General features: G+C 51.9%; 1 protein-coding gene across 1 annotated transcript; it reads right to left on the bottom strand.

The window, feature by feature from the left end:
* Nucleotides 1-2,846: 2,846 nt before the first annotated feature.
* PTGS1 (prostaglandin-endoperoxide synthase 1) lies at nucleotides 2,847-22,430 on the bottom strand. Its single transcript, XM_070430853.1, has 11 exons — nucleotides 22,375-22,430; nucleotides 22,212-22,283; nucleotides 15,875-15,991; nucleotides 15,334-15,474; nucleotides 14,989-15,132; nucleotides 12,686-12,867; nucleotides 12,489-12,572; nucleotides 10,506-10,752; nucleotides 8,012-8,298; nucleotides 5,144-5,291; nucleotides 2,847-3,929 (listed from the first exon to the last, which is right to left on the bottom strand). Exons 1-11 carry the CDS (start codon nucleotides 22,379-22,381, stop codon nucleotides 3,574-3,576), a joined length of 1,785 nt encoding a protein of 594 aa, XP_070286954.1. The 5' UTR covers nucleotides 22,382-22,430; the 3' UTR covers nucleotides 2,847-3,573.
* Between the last annotated feature and the right edge of the window lie 2,241 nt (nucleotides 22,431-24,671).

Here is a 24,671-nt window from a genome sequence, read left to right as displayed (position 1 = left end):
AAACAGAACTAAAAACCCAGATCTGCTGAATTAGGCCACCCATGTTTCCCAGCCGCATGAACATCCTTCCCACATGCGGAGAATTTCCCCCAAAGGAGCAAGCCAGAAAATTCACTTCCCCACCTCTCTTGGAGCTGGAGTGCAGGCATGTGAGCTAGGCTCTGACAATCAGATGCAAAATAGAAATGACTTCAATTCCAAGTAGAGAAAAATAGGGAAGCAGGCGTCATGCAGAACCATTTTCTGGCCAGGGTGGTTATAGAGGCAGCCAGCTTTCAGGGGCAGCAAGAGCAGCGGAGGTGCCATCATGCCTGTGTGTGGTGGCAGCAGCAGAGGCATCTCCCTGGAGCAATAGCAGCTGTTCCTGGGCATGAAGTCTCTACGCATAATCCTCTGGTCCTGCCAGTGTGTCCAGGAGCTATGCAACATCTTATAATAAATTCCTTCCCGCTTAAATGGGCAGAGGGGTGTTCTGTTGTTTGTGCTTACAGCCCTGAATGAGTCATGACATATTGTGTCAGCCAACCTTCTCCAGAGAAACAGAACCAACAGAATACGTGTGTGTGCGCGCGCGCATATGCATATGTGACTTTATTTTTAGGATTGGCTCACTTAATCGTCAGGGTTGGCAAGTCTGAAATCCATAGGGCAGGTCAGCAGGCTGAACACTCAGGCAGAGTTGGTGCTGTAGTCTTGAAGCAGAATTTCTTCTCTGAAGCCTTCAGTTTTTGTTCTTCAGGGTTTTTCAGCTTATTAGATAAGGCTGACTCGAGTTATAAATGATAATCTCCTTTTCTTAAAGTCAACTGATTATAGATGTTAACCATGCATGTCTGAAAAATACATTTGTAGCCACTAGATTAGGTTTTGATTAAATAACTGTAGCCCAGCCAAGATGAAGCAATGCTAATTATCACACCACCAAATCTAAATTCCAGGAATGGGCATTGATATTACAAGCATGAAGATCTTTCACACTGAAGAAGCCTTCCTAGTGCATTTGACCAAAGTTTCCACTTGCAAAAAATCCATACACAGTTGTCCATACAAAACGAAGTCCATTCAGTCTAGGCAGCTGCATTTAAGAGGAGACTGTTGCTGAAATCCACCCCATCCCACAGCCCTTTGCCTGGCCCCCACTGCTACCATCTCTCAGCTGGACCTTGGCCACAGCCTTCTCACTGTTCTGCTGGCTTCCAGTTCTTCCTGCTCTGCTGTGTCGTCCAGCTTTCTAAAACACTGGTCTGATTGTGTCTCCGCTGATGAAAATTCCGCCCAGAGCCATCGTAGTTCTCTGTCACCTACGCCCAAGGTTTGGCTGTCCAAGTCAGCAGCCATTAAGGTTTGGTTGCAAGCAACAGACTCCAACTCTGACCCATCTCAGTGCAAGAGGGATTCAAAGAGTAGCCTGGAGGATGGAAGGAAACGCTGATGTCTTGAGGTCAGGAATCCAGGCCTCCCTGGTGATCTTGGGAGCAGGAACGAATGGACAGGCTTTTCTGACAGGGGATCAGTCAGAGTCTGTCATCTCAACCTCCATGCAACTCCCTCCACTGAAGGCCAGTGTCGCAGGAGAGGGTGTTTGATTGGCCAGGACTGATTCATAGGCCCACCCTTTGGCCAGGAGAGGGTCACTGATGCAGTCACCAAGACTGAAATTAACAAGAGGGGTGAGTTCCCAGGCAAAGTAAAAGTATTAGCAGAAGAGGGGAAATAGATATGGGCAAGTAAGATGAGACACAAGCACTTCATGCCCACTTTCTAGCACGTAAGGGACCCTTCCAGATCAGAGCAACTGTGGGAGCAGGAAAGGACTGCGTTCTCTGCATTCAACAGGGTCAGGGGGAATGGAGGCAGCTCCAGCCAACAAAAGAGAAATAAAGGCTTTCTGGACCCTAGGACAGGAGGCCCAGCCCCAGGGACCCTCAGCTTGGACTCTGTTCCTCCCGTTGTTTCTGGGCTATTGTTCTCCTCCAGGATCCCTAAAGCCCAAAGTGCACAGCATGAAGGACCTTTCTCAGCCTTTTACTTTATGCTTCTGACCTCTCCTCTCTTTGCTGGCTAAGGGGTTCTATGTGGCTGTGGAAAGGGTATATGTGCTCAGGGGTCAAGCAGTGGAGGGCAGAGCCGAGTGAGTTAGAAGGGAAATCGCACTTATTTATCGTCTGCTCTGCTCCCACTGGGATGTGAGCTCCGTGCCGGCAGAAGCCTTGTCTGTCTTCATCACTCAGTAACCTGTGACAATAACTGGCATGTAGTAAGCAGTTAAGAAAATAAATATCTGTGATCGAACAAGTAGCAAGGAAGTAATTGGGAGGCTGCACCCCACCTTCTGCCTTTAACCCTGAGCCAGACAGATGAGATTAAGCCTGGAACTGAGTCAAACCAGGAAGCAAGAAGAAGCTGGATGGCTGTCCCAACCTGGCTCTGGCCCCTCTGGGGGCATGTCACGTGACCACCCTGAGTCCCAGTTTCCTCCGTTTTGAAAGGGGGATTTTTATACCATCTCCTTTATGAGGATTAAGTGTGTACAACTCTAAGCACTCTCCTCCCCAGCTGCCCTTCATCTCTGTTGTACGCTCTGTAAGGGAGGAGACTTTTCATCAGACGGTGGGAGCTGGGGAGTTGAGTGTTTTAGGAGAACAGCCTGGAGGAGGTGATGCCTAACTCATGGGGTAAATAAAGCATCAATGGTGGGAGATCTAGGCAGTGATGTGCCCCAGGGATCCCAGGGGAAAGTCCCATGCTGCAACCTCGAGCACATCTGGCTAGTGGCTAAGAGCAAGGTCATTTCAGTGTTGCCTCTGCTTGTGGGGATGGGATCAGAAGAGATGCATAACAGGCAATTGGAAAAAAGAACTTTATTCACTTCATGGGGAACAGCTGCCATGAGTCAAGACCTGGATGGAGACAGAGCTCTGGTGGCTTCTGACCAGTAGCCTGGAAAAAGCCTACCTGTTCTTTCTATATCCTCAGACCAGAGTCTAAGTTGGGGCCCCCAAAAGAACACCCACCTCTTTGCCCCCTCCGTGCAGGCACAGATCCAGGCAATGCATTCTTGTTAATATTAGATTCTCCTGCTCTGTAGATATCTCCCTGAACAGGAAAATTAACATTCTAGAGTCTAGAATCTAGACATTGAGACCAAGACTGATCTGACATACCAACCAGTATTTTGGATCAGCAACCAGGAACATTTTGAATCGCCAATCAGAAGTCTAGAATGCAAAATAAGAACCCTCTAACTTTCTGCATTATTTCATCAGGAACTCTGAATTTTAGAATGCCTATATTCCAAATCAACCATGAATCTGGCAACCAGGAACCCAGTTTTCTGGCATGCCAATGAGAACCACTTCTAACATTCTGGATGGTTAACCAGGAATTCAGTATTCTAGAATGACAAACAAGACCACAACATCCAACATAACGGGTGAAAGACACAAAATTCTACATTTCAACCCCGATATTCTCGATGCCAAACTAGAAACCCAATGTTTAAGACGGTCCACCTTGGCCCCGGCACTCTGGAAAGGCAAGCAAAAGGCCCTCTCCTCCAGAATTCTGCTGCCCTCAGAGCTCTGTGGATGGCCGCTCCACGCCAGGCTCGTCATCCTGCAGAGGATCAGGTACGTGGAAGGAAACATAGGGACAAGTCTTGGTGTTGAGGCAAACCAGCTTCTTCAGTGTGGCCGTCTTAACAATGTTGAAGCCCATCTCACCACCAAATGTGCTTGACTTCCAGTACTCAGGAGAACAGATGGCATTCCCTAAGAGGCCCTTGAGGGAAAAGGGAGCCCCAATTTCTATCATACTCTCCCCAAAGATGGAGTTTGGATGGCACTTCTCAAGAAGCAGTCCCGGGTAGAACTCCAAGGCATCAATGTCTCCATATAGCTCCTCCAATTCAGCTGCCATCTCCTTCTCTCCTACAAGGGGAAGAAGCTGGAGTCAGAATCACTGTGCCATCCATTGAGATTAATCTGGAGAGGAAACCTAGGTCCACCTTTCTCTGGGGAAAATAAGGGACTTTAGAAAAACAGCTCGAGCAATTGAGCGCATGCCCTAAACTCTGGCATTCTAGGTTGTCGAACAGGAACCCAGTCTTCAGGCATGCCAATGAGAACCACTTTTAACATTCTGGATGCTTAACCAGGAATTCAGTATTCTAGAATGACAAATGGTGACTGACCCTTCTCCAGGACTGCATCTAGGGAAGGAATTTGCTACTTACGGAGTCAAGGGTCTACCACCAAAGAGCATGTGACCCTGAGCAACTCATCTCACTTCTCTGTGCCCTAATTTCCTGATCATTACAATAGGGAGAAGCTACTCATCTTGTTTCCTTCACAGGAAGGTTTTAAGGCCTTATCCTGGTCTAAGAGCCTGCATTCTACTGGAGTTCAAAGACATAATGTAACTAGTCCAAATCCACCCTCCCATAAGGCACTAGTACACAGCTATGGGTAGGTCATGTTACACTCTTGTCAAAACCTTTCAGTGGTTTCCCATTGTCTGTGACAAAGGTTTCCAAACTTGGCTGCCCAACAGCTGGGGATCAGCAATAGCAATCACACACACACACACACACAGTCTTGGGGAGCATCCAGGCCTACTGAATCAGAATCTCTGGAATAGATATCCAGAGTTCAGTATTTTTAATCAGTTTTATAAGTGATTCTTAGGTAGCTGGTCTATAAATGGGCATTTAAGATCAACTAGACAGAATAAAACCCAAAATCTTTAGCACAAAATCCAAGATTCTATACAATTTGGCCCCAACCTCCTATCACTACCTCTACCCCACTCCCACATAAGCTCCTTGTCCAGCCACAACTATGACTATTCTCCATAGTAGACTTATTTTTTATGACCTCTGTGCTTTTGTACTCTCTGTTCCTTTACCTAGAATGCTGTTCCCTCTATTCTTTACCCAGATTATCCCTATTTATTCTTCAAACCCAGCTCAAAAGCTACCTTCTCTCCCCTAGAAGAGTATTTGCCATCCCACACCCCCACACCCCTGTAATCCCAGTCACAGTCCTGGCCACATGTATTGGCCCATTCTGCCTCCTCAATATCTCCTACACTTCAATGCAAGTTGATTGAGGGCGTTGACCGTATCCAGGAAGCAGCTTCTCACCTGTGAACTCCTGGAAAGAGGTGTAGGGCTTCATGCCAAACCTCTTGCGGTACTCATTGAAAGGCTGCAGCCGCTGCTCTCGAGATTCCTTGATGACATCCATGGCCACGTGCAGGATGTGGTGGTCTATGTTCCTACCGCCACCAATCTGCCAAGAGATAAATACAGCCGTGGTCTGAGAGCCTGGCCACATTGCCCTGGAAAAGAACTGCAGGTCAGGAGTGTTTCCTGAGTTGGGACAGAGAGTATGGCCCAACCTAGCCCTCACCATGCCAGGAACCTGATGCTAGGTCTGCCACTACCATGCTTTCTCAAGGACCCCCTGGAAGTCTACAATAGGGATAAGCTACCCATCCTCCCCATCTCTGACTGTGGAATGAGCCAGGCTACTGTAGTAACTCACCAGCCACACCATTCCCCAACCATCTCAATTTAGGTGGGAAACCCCAACATCCTATTAAGGAAGGTTCTGTTTGGGTAGAACAAGTATAATTGAATGAAAATGAGGAAACACATATTTGGGTGAAATCATACAAGTTGGAGCAAAGCTAGCAGAGGCTGGTGGTGATCTCAGCTTGACCATTTACAAACTGTGGGGCTGTTGTGGTTGAATTGTGTGCCCCCGAAAAGATATGTTAAAGTCCTAACCCCCAGAACTGATGAAGATAACCTTATGTGGAAATAGATGTAATTAGAGGTCATACTCTAGTGGGGTGGGCCCTAATCCAGCATTTGATGTCCTGATAAAAAGAAAAACCAGAGGCACAGGTAGAACACCATGTTGAAGTGATGCTTCTACAAACCAAAGAACACCAAGAATTGCTGGAAACTGCCAGGAGCGGAGAGAAAGGCATGGCACAGGTTCTCCTTGGAACCTTCAGAGAGAACATGGCTCGGCTGACACCTTGATTTTGGACTTCTAGCCTCCTGAACTAGTAAAGAATAAATTTCTGCTGTTTAAAGCCACCTTGTTTGTGGTCCTTTTGCAGCTACAGGAAACTAACACAGGGACCTTGGGCAAGTCCCCAAGTCTCAGTTCCCTCCTATGCAAAAACGGGGAAGGTAAGAGCATGCACCTGATATGGTTGTGAAATAAGCCAGATAAAGTATGCAAAGCAGTTAGCACAGTGTTGGTCACATGCTGACCCCAAGATGATAGCCATGTGTGGTGATTATCAGGGGAAGACCTGTTTTATCACTTCTCACACTCTCTTTATATTTTTTATTTTTTTTAATATATTTCTTTATTGATTTCAGAGAGGAAGGAAGAGGGAGAGAGAGAAACATCAGTGATGAGAGAGAATCATTGATCGGCTGCCTCCTGCATGCCCCCTACTGGGGATCGAGCCCACAACCCAGGTATGTGCCCTTGGCCAGAATCGAACTTGGGACTCCTCAGTCTGCAGGCCGACGCTCTATCCACTGAGCCAAACAGGCTAGGGCTCTCATACTCTCTTTAATATCCTGGGAGTCAACACACTTCCATTGCCCTTCTGCCTTGTGCCAGAAAACAACAGGGCTTTCACATGCATTACCATGGTCATCCCTTAAAATTTCTTCAGAAACCATTCGGCCACACACAAAAGCTATTATCTCTGAAGAGAGGCCATAACGCAGCCAGCAGCTGCCCGCTGATGGCAGCATATGCTAATTTCAGTTAAATTGCCAGGAGGAAACTTAAATCCATACAGTGCCACAACATCATGATACGTCTTAGGGACAAGGATTAGTGACAAACAGGAGATGAGGGGAGCTAAGATAAAGGACCTGGGAGCTTCCAAGTGTGGACACAAGGAGATTGAGGAGGGAGTTGGTTAGGAATTCCAGGGCAAAAGGCTGTATTCATTTGTTAGGGAGCCATAACAAAGTACCACCAACTGGACAACCTAAACAACAGAAACTTATTTCCTCACAATTCTGGAGGCTACAAGTCCAACATCAAGGTTGTCAGCAGGGTTGATTTCATTCTGAGGCTCATAGATGGCCATCATCTCTCTCTGTCTTCCCTCTGTGCATGTCTATATCCTAATCTCTTATCAGAACACCAGTCAGACCAGGGCCCACACAATGACCCTCATTTAATCTTAATTTCCCCTTTAAAGACCCTATCTCCAAATACAGTCACTGGGGGTTAGGACAGAGATATTGGGGGGGAGGGGGGAGGACTTTCTCCATGTGAATTGGTAGGGAGGACATTCAACCCATAACAGAGGCCTATGATGTAATAAAGACCTGGTAGGTGCAGGCACCTTCACATATATGACCATACCCTGAATGTCCTCCTGGTCCTCAAATTGCCATGCCTTCTGACCTCAGGGCCTTTGCCATGCTGTCCCCTCCATCTGGAATGCAATCATCCCTGCCATTCCCTGGGCAATCCCTGTGCAGCGATCTCTGCTCAATCAACACTTCCTCATCCACAGTCCCCATGTCTGGCTCAGGAGCCCCTCTCCGAGGTCCCAATGCACTGTGGGCTTTGTGGAGTTTTGCGAACTGTGGTTTCTAACATGTTCTTTTTTTAAAAATTCACACCAGAGAAGCATTTGGTTCAGGGTCTAACATGCAGTAGTGCTCAAATGATGCCAGCCGTCATACGACTACTGTTCCTTTCGAAGGTATAAGCACCAAAAGGACAAGGATCCAAGAACCACACTGATCTTGATCACCACTATGTCCCCAGCAGCTGGAGCAATGCCTGGCATCGCCAAACGGACAAAAGGACAAGAGAGTGAATGAAGGCATGCTCACAGCCACTCTGCAGGAGTGGCACTGTCCCCATTCTGCAGGGAAAAAAAAACTGGGATTTGGATCCAGGTCTGCTGGATCCCAGAGCCCACCCACCTTCACCACGGCTCCTCCAAGGCTTACCCGGCCAGCGCTCTGGCGAGAGAAGGCGTCCACCAGGGCCTCCACCCCGTGGTCCACCAGTATGGAGGTGTTGAACAGGAACTGCTCATAGCTGTAGTCCTGGGAGCCCACCGTGAAGGAGTCGGGCATGAGCGGGTGCCAGTGGTAGAGATGGTTGAACTCCAAGGCGATGCGGTTCTGGTACTGGAACTGGACGCTGAACAGCAGCTCCGGGTCGAACTTGAGCTGCAGGAAGTAACCGCTCAGCTGCTGCACGTACTCCTCGATGACGATCTTGATGGTCTCCCCTGGGAGCAGGGTCAGCAGAGCACACGATATAGCCCCGCTTGGGAAGCAGGCCAGTTCATAAAGGGGGTTGCTTAGCGCTTCTTTATTGCTGCTGTTGTTGTTTTGCTTTATTTGGCTACATACACTTGTCTTTTGGGTAGTGAGTGTGAAAATGGAACTTCCTGTCTCAGGCAGCTCCTACCTTCCAAGGGGAAGTTATGGCCCAGCTAACCAGGACATGCAAAGAAAGTGTCTGAGAACTGGTTCTGTGACTCCTGGGTGACCACCCCCGCCCCCCGCCCATTTAAAGAAGTTAAATCCCGGCTGTGGTGGCTCAGTGGATTGAGCATTGTCCCATGGACCAAGCAGTCCTCGGTTCAATTCCTAGTCAGGGCACATGCCCAGGTCGAGGGCTCGATCCCCAGTAGGGGGCATGCAGGAGGCAGCCGACCAGTGATTCTCATCGTTGATGTTTCTAACTCTCTCTCCCTCTCCCTTTCTCTCTGAAATCAATAAAAATATATTTAAAAGAGAAAAAAAAAGAAGTTGGAGAGGCCACAAAAGATGGGAAAGTGGAGGCCAACTTAGTGAGGGCTCTCAGAGTATGTGTAAGGGGGGTGGGAGGGGGATTGGAAGAAACCCCCCTAAAAGCAGCTGCAGCAACAAGAGAGTGACACTGAGGACAGAAGGTGAATCTAGTCCCAAATATATTTCTTACATGTTCTTACACATCAGAATTCTTATGCAGAGATTTTCCTCTGCTCCCTTAGAAACCAGCTACAAAGCAAAGAGCAAGGGAAGAAACAAATTGGACATCCCATACCAAAATGAAAACTGGTCACCTAGCTATGAAAAGAAACGGGTATTTTGCCCAATCAGCCATTAGACAAACGGGCTTTTAGCAAATTGATCTGGACCCACTGGATTTGCAATCAGCTGACCTGGGTCCAAATCCTGGCCTCCCCATTTCTAGCCACTTGTGCTTGGACCCCGTTACCTGATCTCTCTGAACTTGACTTTCCTTGCCTGTGAAATGTGTATTATAATAGTATCAGTACAATAATGGTCATAGGGTTGTTGGGAGGAGTAGAGAATGAAAGCATCTAAACTGCTTGGCACAGGGCCTGGCATCACAGGGAGTATCAATACACGCAGGTGAGGAGCAGCAGCACCAAGTGTAGGTGTGAGGGGAGAATGCCCTCCCCAAACTCGCACATTCATGAAAGATCAGACTAAGGCTTGCATCCCCTCCCCACTCAGGAACAAGCTGCCCCTGTGAAGTGGTGGAAATAGCATAAACCTTGGTGGCAGCCAGACCTGGTTCAAGTCTTCTGCTGAGTGGTCTTAGAGAATTCACTTGCCCTCTCTGAATCTTAATTTTCACAGGAAGAGTAATCATATCTGGGGCATGAGGCATTTGGGGAGGGTTAAATGAAGCACTGGATATACGGCTTTATCACCTTTGGTCACAGCTCTATCACCAGTGAGATGCTGGGCAGCCTCCAGCCACAGACTTGCCCTCTCTGGTCAAGGTCTCTGCAATGCTGGAACTTCAGAACCAGCCCTTCTTCTTCTTTAGTCTGTATCTATTCCTGTTGCCTGGCTCTTCCAGGCTCCAGTGAATCAGGCACTATAATTGGGACTAGCCCTCCCCAGGGGTGCCCAGAGGTGAGGGAAGGGGCTTACTGGTGACTCAGAGTAAATAAGATCTGGATGGGGTGTCAGAGGCCAAGCTCCCAGGCAGGAAGCCATCTGACATTTTAGGCTGCAGACTCGTCCCCTTAGGAGACACAAAAATATCCTGTCCCTGAGTCATCTAGAAGTTACCAAACTCCAGGAAGGCAGACACATACAGGGCAGGAAACATGAGGATTTCTGAAGGCCAGAGAGCTGGGGTTTGCCCTGCACATGCCAGGGATGTCATTCTGTGCAGTACACTGGGAAACTGAGGCTTGGGATGGGTAATGAAATTGGCTGAGAGTCCACCCAGCTAATATCAACCACCACAGCCATTTTCTGAAGGCCTACTATGTGTTGAGTGCTTTCTCATTCATCATCTCAACAAGTCCTTACCATCATCATTATCCCCAATGTCCACATTTGGAAACTGAGGCTCACAAAGAGGAATGGGCCTGCTCCCAGTCTCATAGATAGTAAGCCCGCCACCCCCTGCTTCTCAGAATGGAGGGCATGACCTTTCAGGACAGGGCTGGTTCGGAGTCCTCACCTATGAGAATGAGGCGGGCCGTCTGGAAGAGCTGTTCATCTCCCCAGGTGGGGTGCTCAGCCTTCAGCAGGTCACACACACGGTTGTGTTCACGCAGCCAGAGCGTGGCATAAAGCATGAGCCCGGGAAGCAGTCCAAACACCTCCTGGCCCACAGCCATCTGGCTCTTGGGCGGAATGCCCTTTGGGTAGTGCATCAACACAGGCGCCTCTTCCACCGACGGCGGGTACATCTCTCCGCCCAGCATCTGCAGGATGGGGCCACCTGGCAACCTGGGGACGGGGCAGGGCGCCTGCACCTACCACATCTGACTCCCTCCCGCTCCTGCTTCCAGCTGGGTATCACACAGGGTACCTTCCCCCCGCTCCCTAACCAAGACTTGTTGATTCCACTGCCTAAATCTCTCTTAAAATGGGTCCCTTTCTCCCTATCCCCATTACCACCAGCAGCTTCCAACCCACCCTGACTCCTCTCAACGTGGCTCCTTACTCTTCCTCCTGCCCCCAAGCAGTCCGTTCTCAGCATTGTAGCCTGAGCAATCTTTTAAAAAACCCGTATCTTGTATCACACCCTGACTTAAACCCTTTCCAAGTTCTCTCTCTGCTCTTGGGAAAAACATCAGAAATCCTTAACACAGCCCCACAGATGTCTCCATTCCCATCCCCACCCCCACCCCCACCCCCATCCCACCCCCACCCCCATCCCCACCCCCATCATTCAGATGCCCAGGAGCACCTTCCTTATTTCACTCCCTTCAAGTCACTCAGGCTGCTTCCCTCCCCCCCCGCCAACCCCCCACTCCTTGGCACATGCTACCCAGGAAGGCCCTTTCCCTTCTTAATCTCCAGAACTCCTCCTCAAACATCATGCAACTCTTAGTTTATGTGTAATTCCCAGGAAAGACTTCCCCATCCTGTGACCACTCTCGTGGCTCCTCCCTGGTGGCAGTTACCACCAGTGTAACCGGTTATATGGCAGTTTCTTTATTCGTTCAATGAATATACACCGAGGACCTACTGTGTGCCAAGGGCTGTTTTTAGCCCTAAAGATTCAGCCCTGGACTTTTATTTTGGTTTTCATTTGTTTAGACGTTCATGCGTAGCTGTGGAGCACTAGAAATGTGGCTGGTGTGAATGAAGATGTGAATGTGAATTGTTTATTTTACTTAATTTCTATTTAAATTTTGAAGCGGATACTTCAGCTATTGGAAAATCTTTAAGTGCACTTAAAATAACTGGGGCAAATGAATCTATTGTAAATTTCAACTCTTAGTTTTATGAAATCTAAATACAGATCAGATATCCCCAATGAAAATTTGGCCGCCAAATTAAGATGTGCTATAAGTATAAAATATAGATCAGATTTCTAAGATCTAGCATTAAAAAAAGACTGTGAGATATTTTGTTAATAAGTTTGGTATTGATTACATGTAGAAATGATAACATTCTGGATATAGATGGGTTAAATGAAATATATTATTAAGATCAATTTCATGTTTCTTTTTCTCTCTGTAATGTGGCCATTAGGAAAGTTTTAATTGCATCTGTGGTTCACATCATATTTCTATTGGACAGTGCTAAAACTTTTCAGACAAAATGACTTTGTGGAACAAGCATCCTAGTGTTATGTCTGTGGCCTCTGATTGGCTGTGAGTTCCCGGAGGGTAGGGCCCCAAATTATCATGGTCACTGCTCACTAACCTGTGCCAGGCACCTCATAGAGCCCAGTTAATATGGTGGGAAAAGTAAATGAACAAAGGTAAACTGAAAATGCCCATCTCCTCTCAAGCCCTAAAATCTATCTCCCAGGAAACACGAGGGGCCATTTCTGTTCCTTGTCTGCATCTCAGGCCTGGCACCTTCTCCAGGGTCTATTGTCTCTCCTCCTCTCACACACCTCCAGCACCTGAAGCTGGCCCTCTCAGAACACCACCCGAGTCCCCAACAGCCCTTCCCAAAGCTCCATCCCCATGTCCATAGCTACCTGGTACTTGAGTTTCCCATCCTTAAAGAGCCGCAGCTGATACTGACGGTCCAGATTGTCCCCATAAATGTGGCCAAGGTCTACCTGAGGACAGAGAGGGGGCCCAATCAGATCCTCAGGTGGTCCCGCCCCACCAGTGACAACAGCACATGCCAAATTAGGCCCAGAGAAGCCCTAAGCCCCTCCTAGGTACTTACCCCATGGCCCAAGGCCTTGGTGAAGCCAGCACCCATCTTGCCAGAAGTTTTGAAGAACTGGTGGGTGAAGTGTTGGGCGAAGAAGGCAAACATGAGGTTGGCACCTTGGGGGTCAGGTATGAACTTCTTCCTGAGCAGGAAGCGCCGGCTCAGGAGCTGGGGATCTGGCAGCTGCTGCTTCCCTGGTTGGGGAGGTGGAAAAGAGCAGTCGCTGCTGCCTCCCTGCACCTCCCCCAGGGCCTCGGGGCTCACCAGACCAAGTTGGTCCATGCAGGAAGCCCAGAGCGGTCTCTAAGGGCCACCTCCCTCCCACCAGATGGCCCCTTGCACTTTCTCTAACAAAAGGCCCTAGAAGTATATCTGGGTGAAGTGGCAGGATATCTGGAATTTAATAAGATTGGCAAATGGTGCACAAGTCTTAAAACTGGAAGATGGATATATAGATCATTTTCCTTTCCTCTCATTTTAACTTTTGTGTGTGTTGGTAACTTTGAAAAAGTTAACCAAAGAGAAAGAAGAAAGAAAAAACACAAAGAAACTAAAGAACTTGGACTCCCCAGCCCTGGAACAGGGTAGCCTGGCTATGACATTCACAAACCGTGTGAACACAGATAAGTCATATCATCCCCCTGAGCTTCAACTTCCTCATCTCTAAAAGAGGACAAATGAAACCTTTTTTTATGCAGCGGGTTGGAGAAGTGCATGAAGTAATGTAAGCATGACAGAGAACTGGTGAGGTGAGATCTTTTAAATCAAGGGTCAGCGAACTTTTTCTGTAAAAGTCAAGATAGCCAATACGTGAGGCTTTGCCAACATACGGTCTCTGTCCCATCTACTCAGCTTCACTCTTGTAGCAGGAAACCAGCCATACACTATACTTAATGAGCGTGACTGTGTTCCAGTAAAGCTTTATTTAAAACGGAGATTGGGCCGGGTTTGGCCTGCAGACTGGAGTTTGCCAACCTATTTTAAACGATGCCAGTCTTCCTATGTCTGGGGTAAAGACAACAGTCGCCTGGAAGCAGGTGTCTGTCATGGTGAGAATAAGTGTTAAGGGACCTTCCCTAATTATGCCAATGTCAGATGAGTCAGTACCCAATGCATTTGCAGAAAAGAATAACTAAATTTTTGTGTTTTGGTAAAGGCATCCTTTCATGTCACCTCAAGTGAGGCCCAGGGTTGACAGTTGAAGACCAGTAAACTAGCTCTTTGAATGGAAATGGCTGACTAGTTTCCTCTAGCAGGAAAGGGTATCTAGCACCCCGAAGGGAACTCCCCAAAAGGGAACTTGGACAGGTCCCAGCAAAGTGCTGGCAGGGTCCAGAAGCTCTGCGAGACCCAGCTATTCTGGCAGAATGATTGTGCTTTGGGAAGGGTAGCTACACCTGAGTGTAAACCATCAGCATAGCGCCCTTGAGGCCCAAGTAAGGACACCTATATGTTTGCCTGTTTGAACCAGGGAAGCACACAGCCCTGGGCCTGCACACAACCCAGGATCGGGGCTCCACAGCGACACCATGTGGTGGGAACTGGAGTGATGGCAGTGGCAGACTGATGCCTCTGGTCCTCTCTGTCCTTGAAGCTGGAATGATGGCTCTGAACTGGGTAAACTCTCAGGTGTTTGGACAGTCAAGAAAGGCCCCTGCCAGTGAGACCGAGTGGGGTTTGGGCAACTAAAGAGAGACAATCTGACCTTCTATGTACACTGCACTAATGAAGCATGTAAAGCAGTGATGGCGAACCTTTTGAGCTCGGCGTGTCAGCATTTTGAAAAACCCTAACTTAACTCTGGTGCCGTGTCACATATAGAAATTTTTTGATATTTGCAACCATAGTAAAACAAAGATTTATATTTTTGATATTTATTTTATATATTTAAATGCCATTTAACAAAGAAAAATCAACCCAAAAAAAATGAGTCCGCGTGTCAGAGGTTCGCCATCACTGATGTGAAGCTGTTTACATTAGTGAAGAACCAACTAAAGAGCACACTATTACCTCCCTCCCACATTGTAACTTTTAAGTCACTCCCCTCCCAGCAGGATCCCACCCATTCAGTAGACAAGGTTCAGGCAAAGAGGCAACCTGGCAACCTGGAAACATGAAACACTAGTCTGACTTTGCCACTGACTCTCTGGTGACCTCAGGCAAGACCCTCTACCACCCTTTCCTGTCCTGGGCCCTGGTTCTGAATATGTCATGTGTCTTGCCTTGGTCCACCTATCTGTGAAATTGCTTTTTCCCAGAAAGGAGAACTGAGCATCTCCTGCGATTCCTCAGCCCCCTAGCCCCACCTCCATTACCTTTGGTCCCCATGGGTGTGGGGCAGTCTTGGGGCACGGAGGGCAGAACACGAGTGTAATAGGTCAAGTTGGAGAAGGCCTCCCAGCTGATGTAATCATGTGCTACGTTGTAGGTGGGGGGGCTGGGAATAAGGTTGGAACGCGCTGTAAAGGGCAAAGATGATGGTGACAAGGGAGTTCCCACCCCCAGGCATACACCCCCTTCCCAGCTCTCTCTTGGGTTGGACTTGTTTTATCTGGCATCTCAGAGTCTCCCCACCCACTGCCCTTATCAGATGCCAAGAGTTCCAAGAACTGGCAGGATTTCTTGCTCCTCCAGATTAGGGGGACCTTGTCCCCACCCACCTGTGAGTACCAGGCGCATGAGCATGTCACGGATGAAGGTGGCATTGATAAACTCCCAGAACCAGCGCCCGTGTGTCAGCAGGAAGTGGGTGAAAGAGGGGCTGGGCCGCAATGAATTCCGGAGCCAGGTCCACAGATCAGCTGCAAGGGCAGTGGGAGCCATTCAGTCCTGCCCTCCAGGCAGGACCAGAAGTAGCCAGGGTGGGAGATGGGAACTGGGAACCAGGGCCAGGATGGGACAGGGCAGAACATCTGGGGTGGAGGTAAGGATGGGAGTGATGACACATGACAAAGCCAGAACCTGGTGTGAGGATGGGCCAGGGCCAGGGAGTGAGGGTGGGGCTGGGCAGTGAGGACTGGCCACAGATCCCAGACCAGGGAGTGAAGACTGAGGTCAGGGAGAGTCAGGGATCAAAGCCAGGCAAGGAAAGAGACGTGCCATGGCCAGAGGTGAGGGCAGGAAGTGGAGTCTCAGAGGATGAGCCTAGGGAAGCAGGAGGGGCCCAAGATAGAAGGAGTTGGGGCTAGAGGCCCAGCTCACGGATGGTGCAGTTGGGGCCAGAATAGCCCGTGCGGGTGCAGTCACACTGGTAGCGGTCAAGGCCAAAACGGACACAGATGCCCTGGTGCTGGCATGGGTAGTAGCAACAGGGGTTCACTGTGGGTGAGAAACAGAAATCAGAGACCACCCTTGGGTGACCTCTCATTGGGGCCAGAGGCATGGACTTAGGTGGCAGTTCTGTCCTAATTCACTGGACTTCAATGTTCCCCTAAAGACCTTCTCTGTCCCACAGCTATGAGCAAAACCCCAGCCCTGCTGCCTCTAGGCCCTGCTCTGATCTCCAGTGTGGCCCCATCAGGGCCCCCAGGGGAAGTCCCCCCTCCCTCCCTGCTGCCACCAATGGCGGGGGGGGGGGGGGGGGTGCAGGGGAAGAGTCCAGGCCCCAGACTGTAGCATCAAAGGCTAGGAAACAGCTGATAAGACCCTGAAGCCACATGCCTCCAGAACATTCGCTTCCTGCCAAGTCAGGGCCCAGCCCTAAGGGCAGGGTTTGCAGCATTGAGGAAAGGGACAAGGATGGGGGTCTCTCTCAAACCAGCCCCCAACCACTGGGCACCTGGACACTAGGAAGATGAAATCGCCTTCCAGCCCCCTATTTTTGCAGAAGGGAAGGAAGAGCAGGTATCCTGATGTCCACTTGCAGATGAGGAAACTGAGGCCCAGATAGAGGGAAACCCAGGAGGGTCACCTAGCAAGTCATACCAGGCCAACTGCCATCCCTTCGCTTCCAGCCCACCTCACAGACTCAGCGATCAAGTCCAAGGAAAGAGGTTTCCCAGAACCCTGAAGAGAGTATGGGTTTGAGGGGAGTCTCAGCTGTCTTAGCTCCCATTCCTGACGGGGGCCGGGGAGCGGGGGCCGGGGAGCAGAGAGAGAAGGTGGGTCTGCCCTCTAGGATCTTGAGGTAGGTCAGGGACCAAGGGAACAGGAGACAGGTGGCTGGAAAAATCTACTGAGAGGGTGAGCAGCACTCTGGCATCAGCCCCCTGCCTCCTGGAGAAACCCCCACCAGGCAGTCCCTCCTTGAGTCTAACACGGCCTCGCCGAGCACAGCCCCCGCCCCCCATCCCCCGGCTCAGTCTTCACTGCCTCCGTGATTCTACAAGAGCGAAGTCAGAGCTCCTTAGAGCTCGCTCAGTGCTCATTCACTGCGGAGCAAGGGAAACCGAGCCTCAGAGAGAGGTAGAGAGGGCCCTCCTACAGACCCAGGGTCCTGCTCCTGGCAGGGGCTCCTTCCCCGGCCTCCCGCAGGAAGCGCCAGGCTCCCCTCGGCAAACAGGCAGTACTTCCTCATCTGGGCCCAGAGCCAATGTCATGGGGAACTTCTCTTCTTTATGAAACTGATTGTAGGGGGTCAAGAGGCAAGAGAAGGCTGGGAAGTCATCTCAGGATGCTGTGACCAGAGGGCATGACCCCGGGCAAGCTGTGACCCCTTCTCACTTCACAGCCTGAGGCCCAGGCAGCAGGGTCTTCCTCCCCCTACCTCTGAGAGGGGCCCCAGCACCACCACCAACCCCTTCCATCACACACACACACACACACACACACACACACACACACAAGCAAGCAAGAAGCAAATCATAAAAATCATGCAAATAATTTTGCTTAAACCCTGGCAACTCCCCACAACCCCCACAATGGCATCTTTGTGACCCCTGCAGGGGTGTAGGAAGGAGGGGCTGATGGAAAGGAAAGAAGGCTGGACAAAAGGCCTTATCAGGCTGACACAGGCGGACCGGCAGCAGCCAGGACCCAGGGCAAGGACCTGGCAGGACCCAGCCTCCCCCTCCCACAACCACAGGCCCAGAAATGCCAAGCAGGCTCAGGGATCTGGAACTCTCCTCATTGATCCCTCCCGCTCAGGGCACTGCTCGCCTGCCCAATTCCCCTGCCCCGGAACCTCACTGCCCACCTCCCAACCTGGACACACAAGGCCCTCACACCACCCTGCAGCCCAGTCTCCCCATCCCTCCCACAGCAGGGATCTCAAAAGGATCTCAAGAGGTCCTTGCAGCCCATTCTGTGGGGTCCTGTCCCTTAGTCCCAAAGCCGAAAGCTCTTCTTCCTTTGCCAGACTGCTGCTCCTCCTGAAAATTCCCTCCAAGTCTCCCTGACTCTCCCGACTGAGCCCACACCTTGCCCCCAGCAGTCAGCCTCCCCTGAATATCTACATGGAACTCCTTCCGCTGTCCCTCAGCCGGGCTCCAGGCTCCAAGTCAGCCTGCTCTTCTCCACCATAAGCCCACACTCTGCCCCGACTTTCTCCTCCAGGCACACAGCTGGAGCTCAACCCAGGTCCTGGAGAGATCCAGCTACCCAAGGGATCCAGATGTGGTGGCCAGAGCGCAACAAGCGTTTGTAGAATTAATAAAATGAAGCTAAGAAACAGGCCACCTCAAGTTCGCCCAAAGAAACCTCTCATCTTCCCAGCCCTGGGCCGCTGGCTCGGAATCTAGCTTGAAAACTTCCTGCATAGCCACAGAGTCCTGCCCCGGCAGGAGCAGAAATGCCTCTCCTGCCAGGAGAGGCCTCGTGCCGAACCCGCGCTCCTCCCCCCAAGGCTGGCTGTCCAACTTTCCCTCCCTCCTCCTCCGCAATCTTTCCACAAACACCAGCTGCCCCAGGGTAGGAAAAGTTCTCCCTAGCCAGGAAGGCAGCTGCTGTTGGGGCTCAGGGTGGGCAGAGCCTCGCGTAGTCACCATTCAAGTTTCTCTGCTCAGCACTCCCTGGGAGGGGTCTGTGAGGCCTTTCTATGGCGCAGATGAGGGATGCCAGGCTCCGGAGGCAGGAGCTTGCCCAAGCCCCACTGCTTCAAGGTCACAGAGCCCCTTTCTCTCTCCCCCCATTCCTTGTCCTCCAGGTTTCCAGGCCTGGATTTGGGGAAGGGTTGGGGATGGAGAGTCACTTTGATCAGAATGATCCCAGGGGAGGTAGGTTTGTCACCCTTCCATTGAGATAGACCTGAAAATCCTAAATGAATGAAACTAGAACTCCTGAGAGCTCACCATCCCCTGCCACAACCAGAGCTAAACTTAAACCAGTCTAACTTAAAGCCCACATGTTTTCACGCCAGCCCAGTTCCGGGCTCAGTGGGGGACACCTTGTGTAATAAACCACCAAGAAAGAGAACTGGGGAGATGCAGGCACCGAGTCTTGAGTTCCCACACCCAGCACAGGGCCAGGCACCAAGTAGGTGCTGGGGAAAGATGTGCCAGACAGTAGATGTTCTTTGCTGGCTCTACGTCCTTGGTCAAGTCCCTTCCATCCTCTGGACCTCATTTCTCTGTGTATCCCATGAAGGGGATGGAACTGACCAGCTCTGAAGAGTCCTCCCTTTACATCCCCCCTTCTTCTCTGGTTTGGGTGGAGAAGTCTCTCCCTCTCCATTGATGCGATTCCTCCTCTCCCTGGCCCGGTCCCATCAGCAGACAACCTTGCAACTTGCCCTCCCTCGCTGAGTCTTCAAGCCTTCCCAGAGGTGGGCTTGGTCAGCAGGCCCATACAGCACACGTTCCCACGGACAAGGGCTGTCCAGGAGAGCCTGGGCCCAGAACCATCTGAGGATTCAGGCATGGACGTGTCCCTTCGCCCAGGAATCAGGGCTCTAGACACAGCGGGGAACACCAAGTCCTCCAGGATGCAAAGCGCCAGGCAGCAAGAGGCTGGAATGAAATCCCCTAAGAATAATATTTAGAGAAACTCCAGGGGCTTGGCAGCCACCGAGGGGAAAAAAGGACCTACTAGCCAGACCCGGGCTCTAGTCCCTACAAGGTGGCAACCAGAGGCAGGCACCACCACATTAGGCCCGACAGCTGCTCCCACAGCTGGAGGAGGACAACTGGAGAGGAAGCCCCATCCCCGCCCACAGACCCGGCTGGTGCTGCAGATAGCAGGCGCCCGCGTAAGTAGCAGGGAGGCCTTGGGATAGGCTGGGTTCCCATCCCATATGTCAGGGTTAGATCCCGGGGGCCCTCTGCCTGACACCAAGGCCGTGCCCTATCCCTAACCAAGGAGAGAGCACTAAGCCAAGTCCAGGAGCTGGAGACAATGGACTTGAGCATTAAGGATCCCCTGGCACTGCCTGCCCCCTCTGTGCTGGGCTCCACCTGCTACCACACAAGAGGCAGAAGCAACATTCTCCCTGACACCTGCCCCCGGGTCCATCTGCAGCCCTCATCTTGTGCCTTTTGCTGCTCCTCTGGGGGAAAACACAGGCTTTGGATTCCCATGCCAGATGCCCAGGCACCTAGGACCTCAATTCATTCATAGACTTGGAAGTACAGCCCAAACCTCTGCCCCTGCACCCAGCTTGTCACCCATTCTCTCCTTGACCCTTGCAGCAGCCTCCTTGATGGTTCCCCACCTCCAGTCTCACCCTCCAACTCACCCATCCAACCCACTCCCCCAATTATGCTGACGCCCAAGGCCTGGTGCTCAAAGGCCTCTGGCAGGCAGGCCTTCCACTGCTCCCTATGCTCCCATCTGCCTCCCACGGTTCAGACCTGTGGCTCAGCTCCTGCCCGGCCACCAGAGAGACCCTCACAGAGTTTCACAGTAGAGTCTCACAGTATTTCCCCCGACTCGCCCCCTCCTCAAGGTCCAGGTCACCCATTTCCGCCTCCAAGAAGCCTCCCTCAGTTCCTCACACTTGAGAGGTGACTGCTCCCTCCCCTGAGCCCCTTGGATGCAGTCTGTTGGCATTTCTGTCTCCCCCAACAGACGGTGAGCTTCTCCCAGCTCTGTGTCTCAGGCTCCAGCCACAGACCAGCAGAAAGCAAACCTTCATGAATATTTGTGGAATGAAAAAAAAAAAACCCATTCTGTTTAAACATATAATGATATAAAGATAAGTAGAAAAGGCAAAAAAACAAAACGACATCGACCATGGCTCACTGGGCCTCAATGAATAGGCGTGGGAAGCCAGGCAGACCAGCCTGGTTACCCCAGGGGTTCTGCATAGGGCAGAGGGGGCCTCAGATGGAGCCCTAGGCTGATCCAGGAGCCGAAAGACTAGGCACTGGGCAGCCTGGTCACCCGGCTCTGCTTCCAGAGACTCAGACAAATGAGCGTGCCGCTCTGGGCCTCAGAGCCCCTTCTGTAGACTGGGACTGTCACATCTCCTGGGCCACTGTGAGCACCCACCACCGGGCTTTGCAAACTATAAAGGGCTGGCCACATGCCTCTTCCTCCTGTTCATCCCACAAACTAGTCCTTCACTCTTGCCTGGAGCCCCCTCCATCCTCTCCCTGGCTTCCCCAGATGCCACCCCCTCAAACCCTCTCGTCCAGGACACCTGGGCTGATCCCCAGCCCATAAATGCCTTTCCTCTCTCCTCTGAGCACCGCGCCCCTGCAGCCTCAGGGCAGAGAGCTCAGGCCCCACTCCCACCCTCTGTTCCCCCCATTTTATAAATGGGAAATGGAGACCCGGAGAGGGCAGATCTCATCGTGGGGGAGGGGAGGAAATGATGCCCGGGCCTTGCACATGTGTGAACACACACGTGCACACGCACGTGCACAGAAGTAAGGGGGGGAGGGGCGCTGAGGGAGGAGCTGAATTCCTGCGCCTGGACCCGTGCGCTGCTGCACGGTGGTGGCTAGGAGTGGAGGGTTTTATGGGATCTGACTTTCCCCATCCTCTTTGGGTTGATGAAAGGGTAAAGATCTGTGGAAAGACCTTGCAAAGAGCCTAGCAGTCAAACCCTGAGCCCAGGAGCACCGTGAGCTTGAGGGGGTTGTGACACCTATCTGAGCCTCGGTTTCCTCCTCTGCCCCGTGGGGACCTCATGGGAGAGGATCTGAGCCTCCACGAAGGAACCCAGCTCTGTCCATGTATTTCCAGCTCCCTCTGCCCAGAAGGAGTGGCCAGGCCCTCACGGGGGCTAGCCATCGGATGGATCCCCAGAAAGTTGGAGGCTGGAGAGAGGGAACTAGCCAGCCCGCTCTCCTCTTTCCCCGGGCAGTTGCGCTGCTTCCTCCGAGAGAGGCCCCCACAGGAAGCAGCGGTGTTGTTGGGCAGCTGGGGGCCCAGAACACACAGGTGAGGGGGCTGGAGGGGAGCCAGTCCTCCCAAAGCCGGCGCGAGATTCCGCCCCTTCCCCCCAAACGAACCCTGCAGGACCCTCCCCTCCCCGGCCCTCCCCGCAGCCCAGGCCATACTCCCCGGGGGTGTTCAGAGCCCCATCCCATCAACAGACTGGGCCCTCTCCCCACCCTCCTCCTGGCGCCAAGAGCAGAAAGGGGAAGCCGGACCGGCTGGCGCGGAAAGGAGGAAGAGGGGCCAGGCCAGGGACACAGGGGGGTGGGGGACTGCCTACCCGGCGAGGGCTCCCCGGCGCCCGCGGGCAGCAGCAGCAGGAGCAGTGGGAACCAGAACGAAAGACTCCATCCTGCAGGGAGAGAGAGGTGAAGGGCTGAGCCTGGCATTCAAGGCTCCGCCAGGAGGCAAAGAGCATTCCTGGGTACCGAGGCGGGACTCACGGTTCATGGTGCAGCGGAGCGAGATACAGACTGCCGGAACCTTGCGTGCCCCTAACTCCGCGGGAGCTCTGGCCGGCCCGGCCCGCCCCTCCCTACCCATTCCCTTGGCTCCACCCCTCCAGCCGGCTGTCACCTCGGCCACCACCCACTTACTTCCTCTACTCCCGGCCCCAGCCAAGATTATTAATAAATCAATACCTTATTCATTAGTCCATGATTACCACCGAGGCGATTTTTCACCTGATGCGCTTGAGCTTGTCAAAGCCCGGTGGTGCCAGAATTGTGTCCATTTGGTAGCTAGGAAACCGAGGCCCAGCGCTGATGGGCGATGCGGAGGTCACCCAAGGCTTAGGGGCAGAGCTGAATATCTGAGGCTGGAAGCTGCGGGTCTGGACCGCACACCTGCTGCCCAGAGAAGAAAGGGGGCTGGAAAGGAGGAGTCCAGCCTGGCCTCCTCACACGGATCCAACAAGAAAGTCTGGGCTCTGCCCTCTGAAGCCACATGTCGCTGCCTGCGCCTCTGCCACCAGAAATGAAGAGCAGAGGCCCCAGGTCCAGGAGACCTGGGTTTGCTGGCTGTGTTACCCTGGGCCAGGTACTTACTCTCAATCTCTGGTCCTCAGCATTCTCCTCTGTAAAACGGGGATAATAAGAACCATCCCAGAGGGTTGTTGTAAGATTCAATGGGATAATGCACACACATTATCCTGGGGCAGGAGTTTTTTGTGGGTTTTGTGTGTGCATGTGTGTGTGTGTGTGCACATGCGTGCATTATCCAAGCACATAGTAGGTGCTCAATTATCAGGAGGCATAGTTTTCAATGATCTAACTCATATTCTAGGGCTGGCCAGGGTCGATGCTCTAGCTCAGTGGTTCTCAACCTTCCTAATGCCGCGACCCTTTAATACAGTTCCTCATGTTGTGGTGACCCCCAATTTCATCGTTACAAATTGAACATAATTAAAACATAGTGATTAATCACAAAAACAATATGTAATTATATATGTGTTTTCCGACGGTCTTAGGTGACCCCTGTGAAAGGGTCGTTCGACCCCCAAAGGGGTCTTAACCCACAGATGGAGAATCGCTGCTCTAGCTAGTCTCACATCTGCCGGCTGACTTTACAGAATCCCAGCATCCAGCTCTCCTTGTAGCCGGAGAAACGGATCGTAGCAGGGGCCAGGGATCAGCGAGGTCACTCCGAGTCTCCTGGTCAGGTTTCCTCCCTGCGTTTCCCCAGCACACCCAGCCATGCTGTGGGCCATGCAATGGGGAAGGCCTGGTGGGAGGGCTCAGAGGCCCTGTGCTTGCTCCCAGGCATCCTCGGGTGTGGGGTGGGAACCATAACAGGTGGAGAAGTGAGAGCTGCTGGGAAGCCCTGTCTCCATCCCCACCCGAGCTGTTCCCATGCTCCACTGGGACACAAGCCGGCAGCCCCAGGGAGAAAGGGCAAGACAGGGCAGAGTGGGGAGGGAGCGGGCAGGGTGGAGGGCCCTGGGGTACTGGGACAGGCTGCAGCCTTCCCTCCAACATCAGATCCAGAGTCCCTGGTAACGACCCACACATGGCGGGGGAGGGGGGATGTAAGGGATGGATTATCCGACCCCCTCACCTGTGTGTTCTGGGCCCCCAACTGCCCAACAGCACCGCAGTTTCCTGTGGGGGCCTCTTTCAGAGGAAACGGCGCAAATACCTGGGGAAAGAGGCAAGCAGGTTGGCTAGTTCCCTCTTCCCTCTTGGGGTGAAGATTCAGGAGCCCAGCTACCCAAAGAAGAGGGAACTTTCTGGTGATGAAGAAAGGAGAGAAGAGCTTGAATGAGGCCCCCTCTTTCACTCCCAGGTCCTTCCTTCCTTCCTTCCTTCGGGCCCCGGGCCCAGCAATTGCCATGCCTGTACCTCCTGCCGACTCCTTCATGCCAAGTCACCCACAAATACGTGTGTGGTCCTGGCACTGGGAGAAAGAGCCTTAGACTGCGAATCAAGAGAATATCAGTTCTCAGGCCTCAGCTCTTCCATGATTTGACCCTGGTGTGGGGTGGGAACAAGAGGCCTCTGGTTCCCCATTTGAACAAAAGAAAAGTCAAATCAGATGGTGTCTGAGAACAGGTCCGGCATGGAGGGATCAAGCCCTCACTGTGGCCAGGCTCTGTGACCAGCCCTGGAAATTTCCCGATGGAGGCGAAGGGGAGGCCAGAGAGAGGCGCAGGCAGGAGTCCAGTATGGTCCTCCGGGGACAGGACAGACCCAGAGGGTGGAGTAGGGGGCGAGGAAGATGAGGGAAATGGTGGCAGAGAAGT

Source organism: Myotis yumanensis, unplaced genomic scaffold (assembly GCF_028538775.1).
Source record: "Myotis yumanensis isolate MYYU_CA2020_CCGP unplaced genomic scaffold, mMyoYum1.0.hap1 SCAF_12, whole genome shotgun sequence".
Lineage (NCBI taxonomy): Eukaryota > Metazoa > Chordata > Mammalia > Chiroptera > Vespertilionidae > Myotis > Myotis yumanensis.
Note: the sequence above shows the minus strand (reverse complement) of the source record. Positions and strands in the feature narration are given on the sequence as shown.

Excerpts from the sequence above, each read along its gene's own strand:
- PTGS1 (XM_070430853.1), bottom strand. Across the intron at positions 15,992-22,211 it reads CGCCGGGGAGCCCTCGCCGG|TGAACCCCTGTTGCTACTAC; the intron begins GTAGGCAGTCCC and ends TCTCACCCACAG. Across the intron at positions 3,930-5,143 it reads CTCTTTCCAGGAGTTCACAG|GAGAGAAGGAGATGGCAGCT; the intron begins GTGAGAAGCTGC and ends TTCCCCTTGTAG.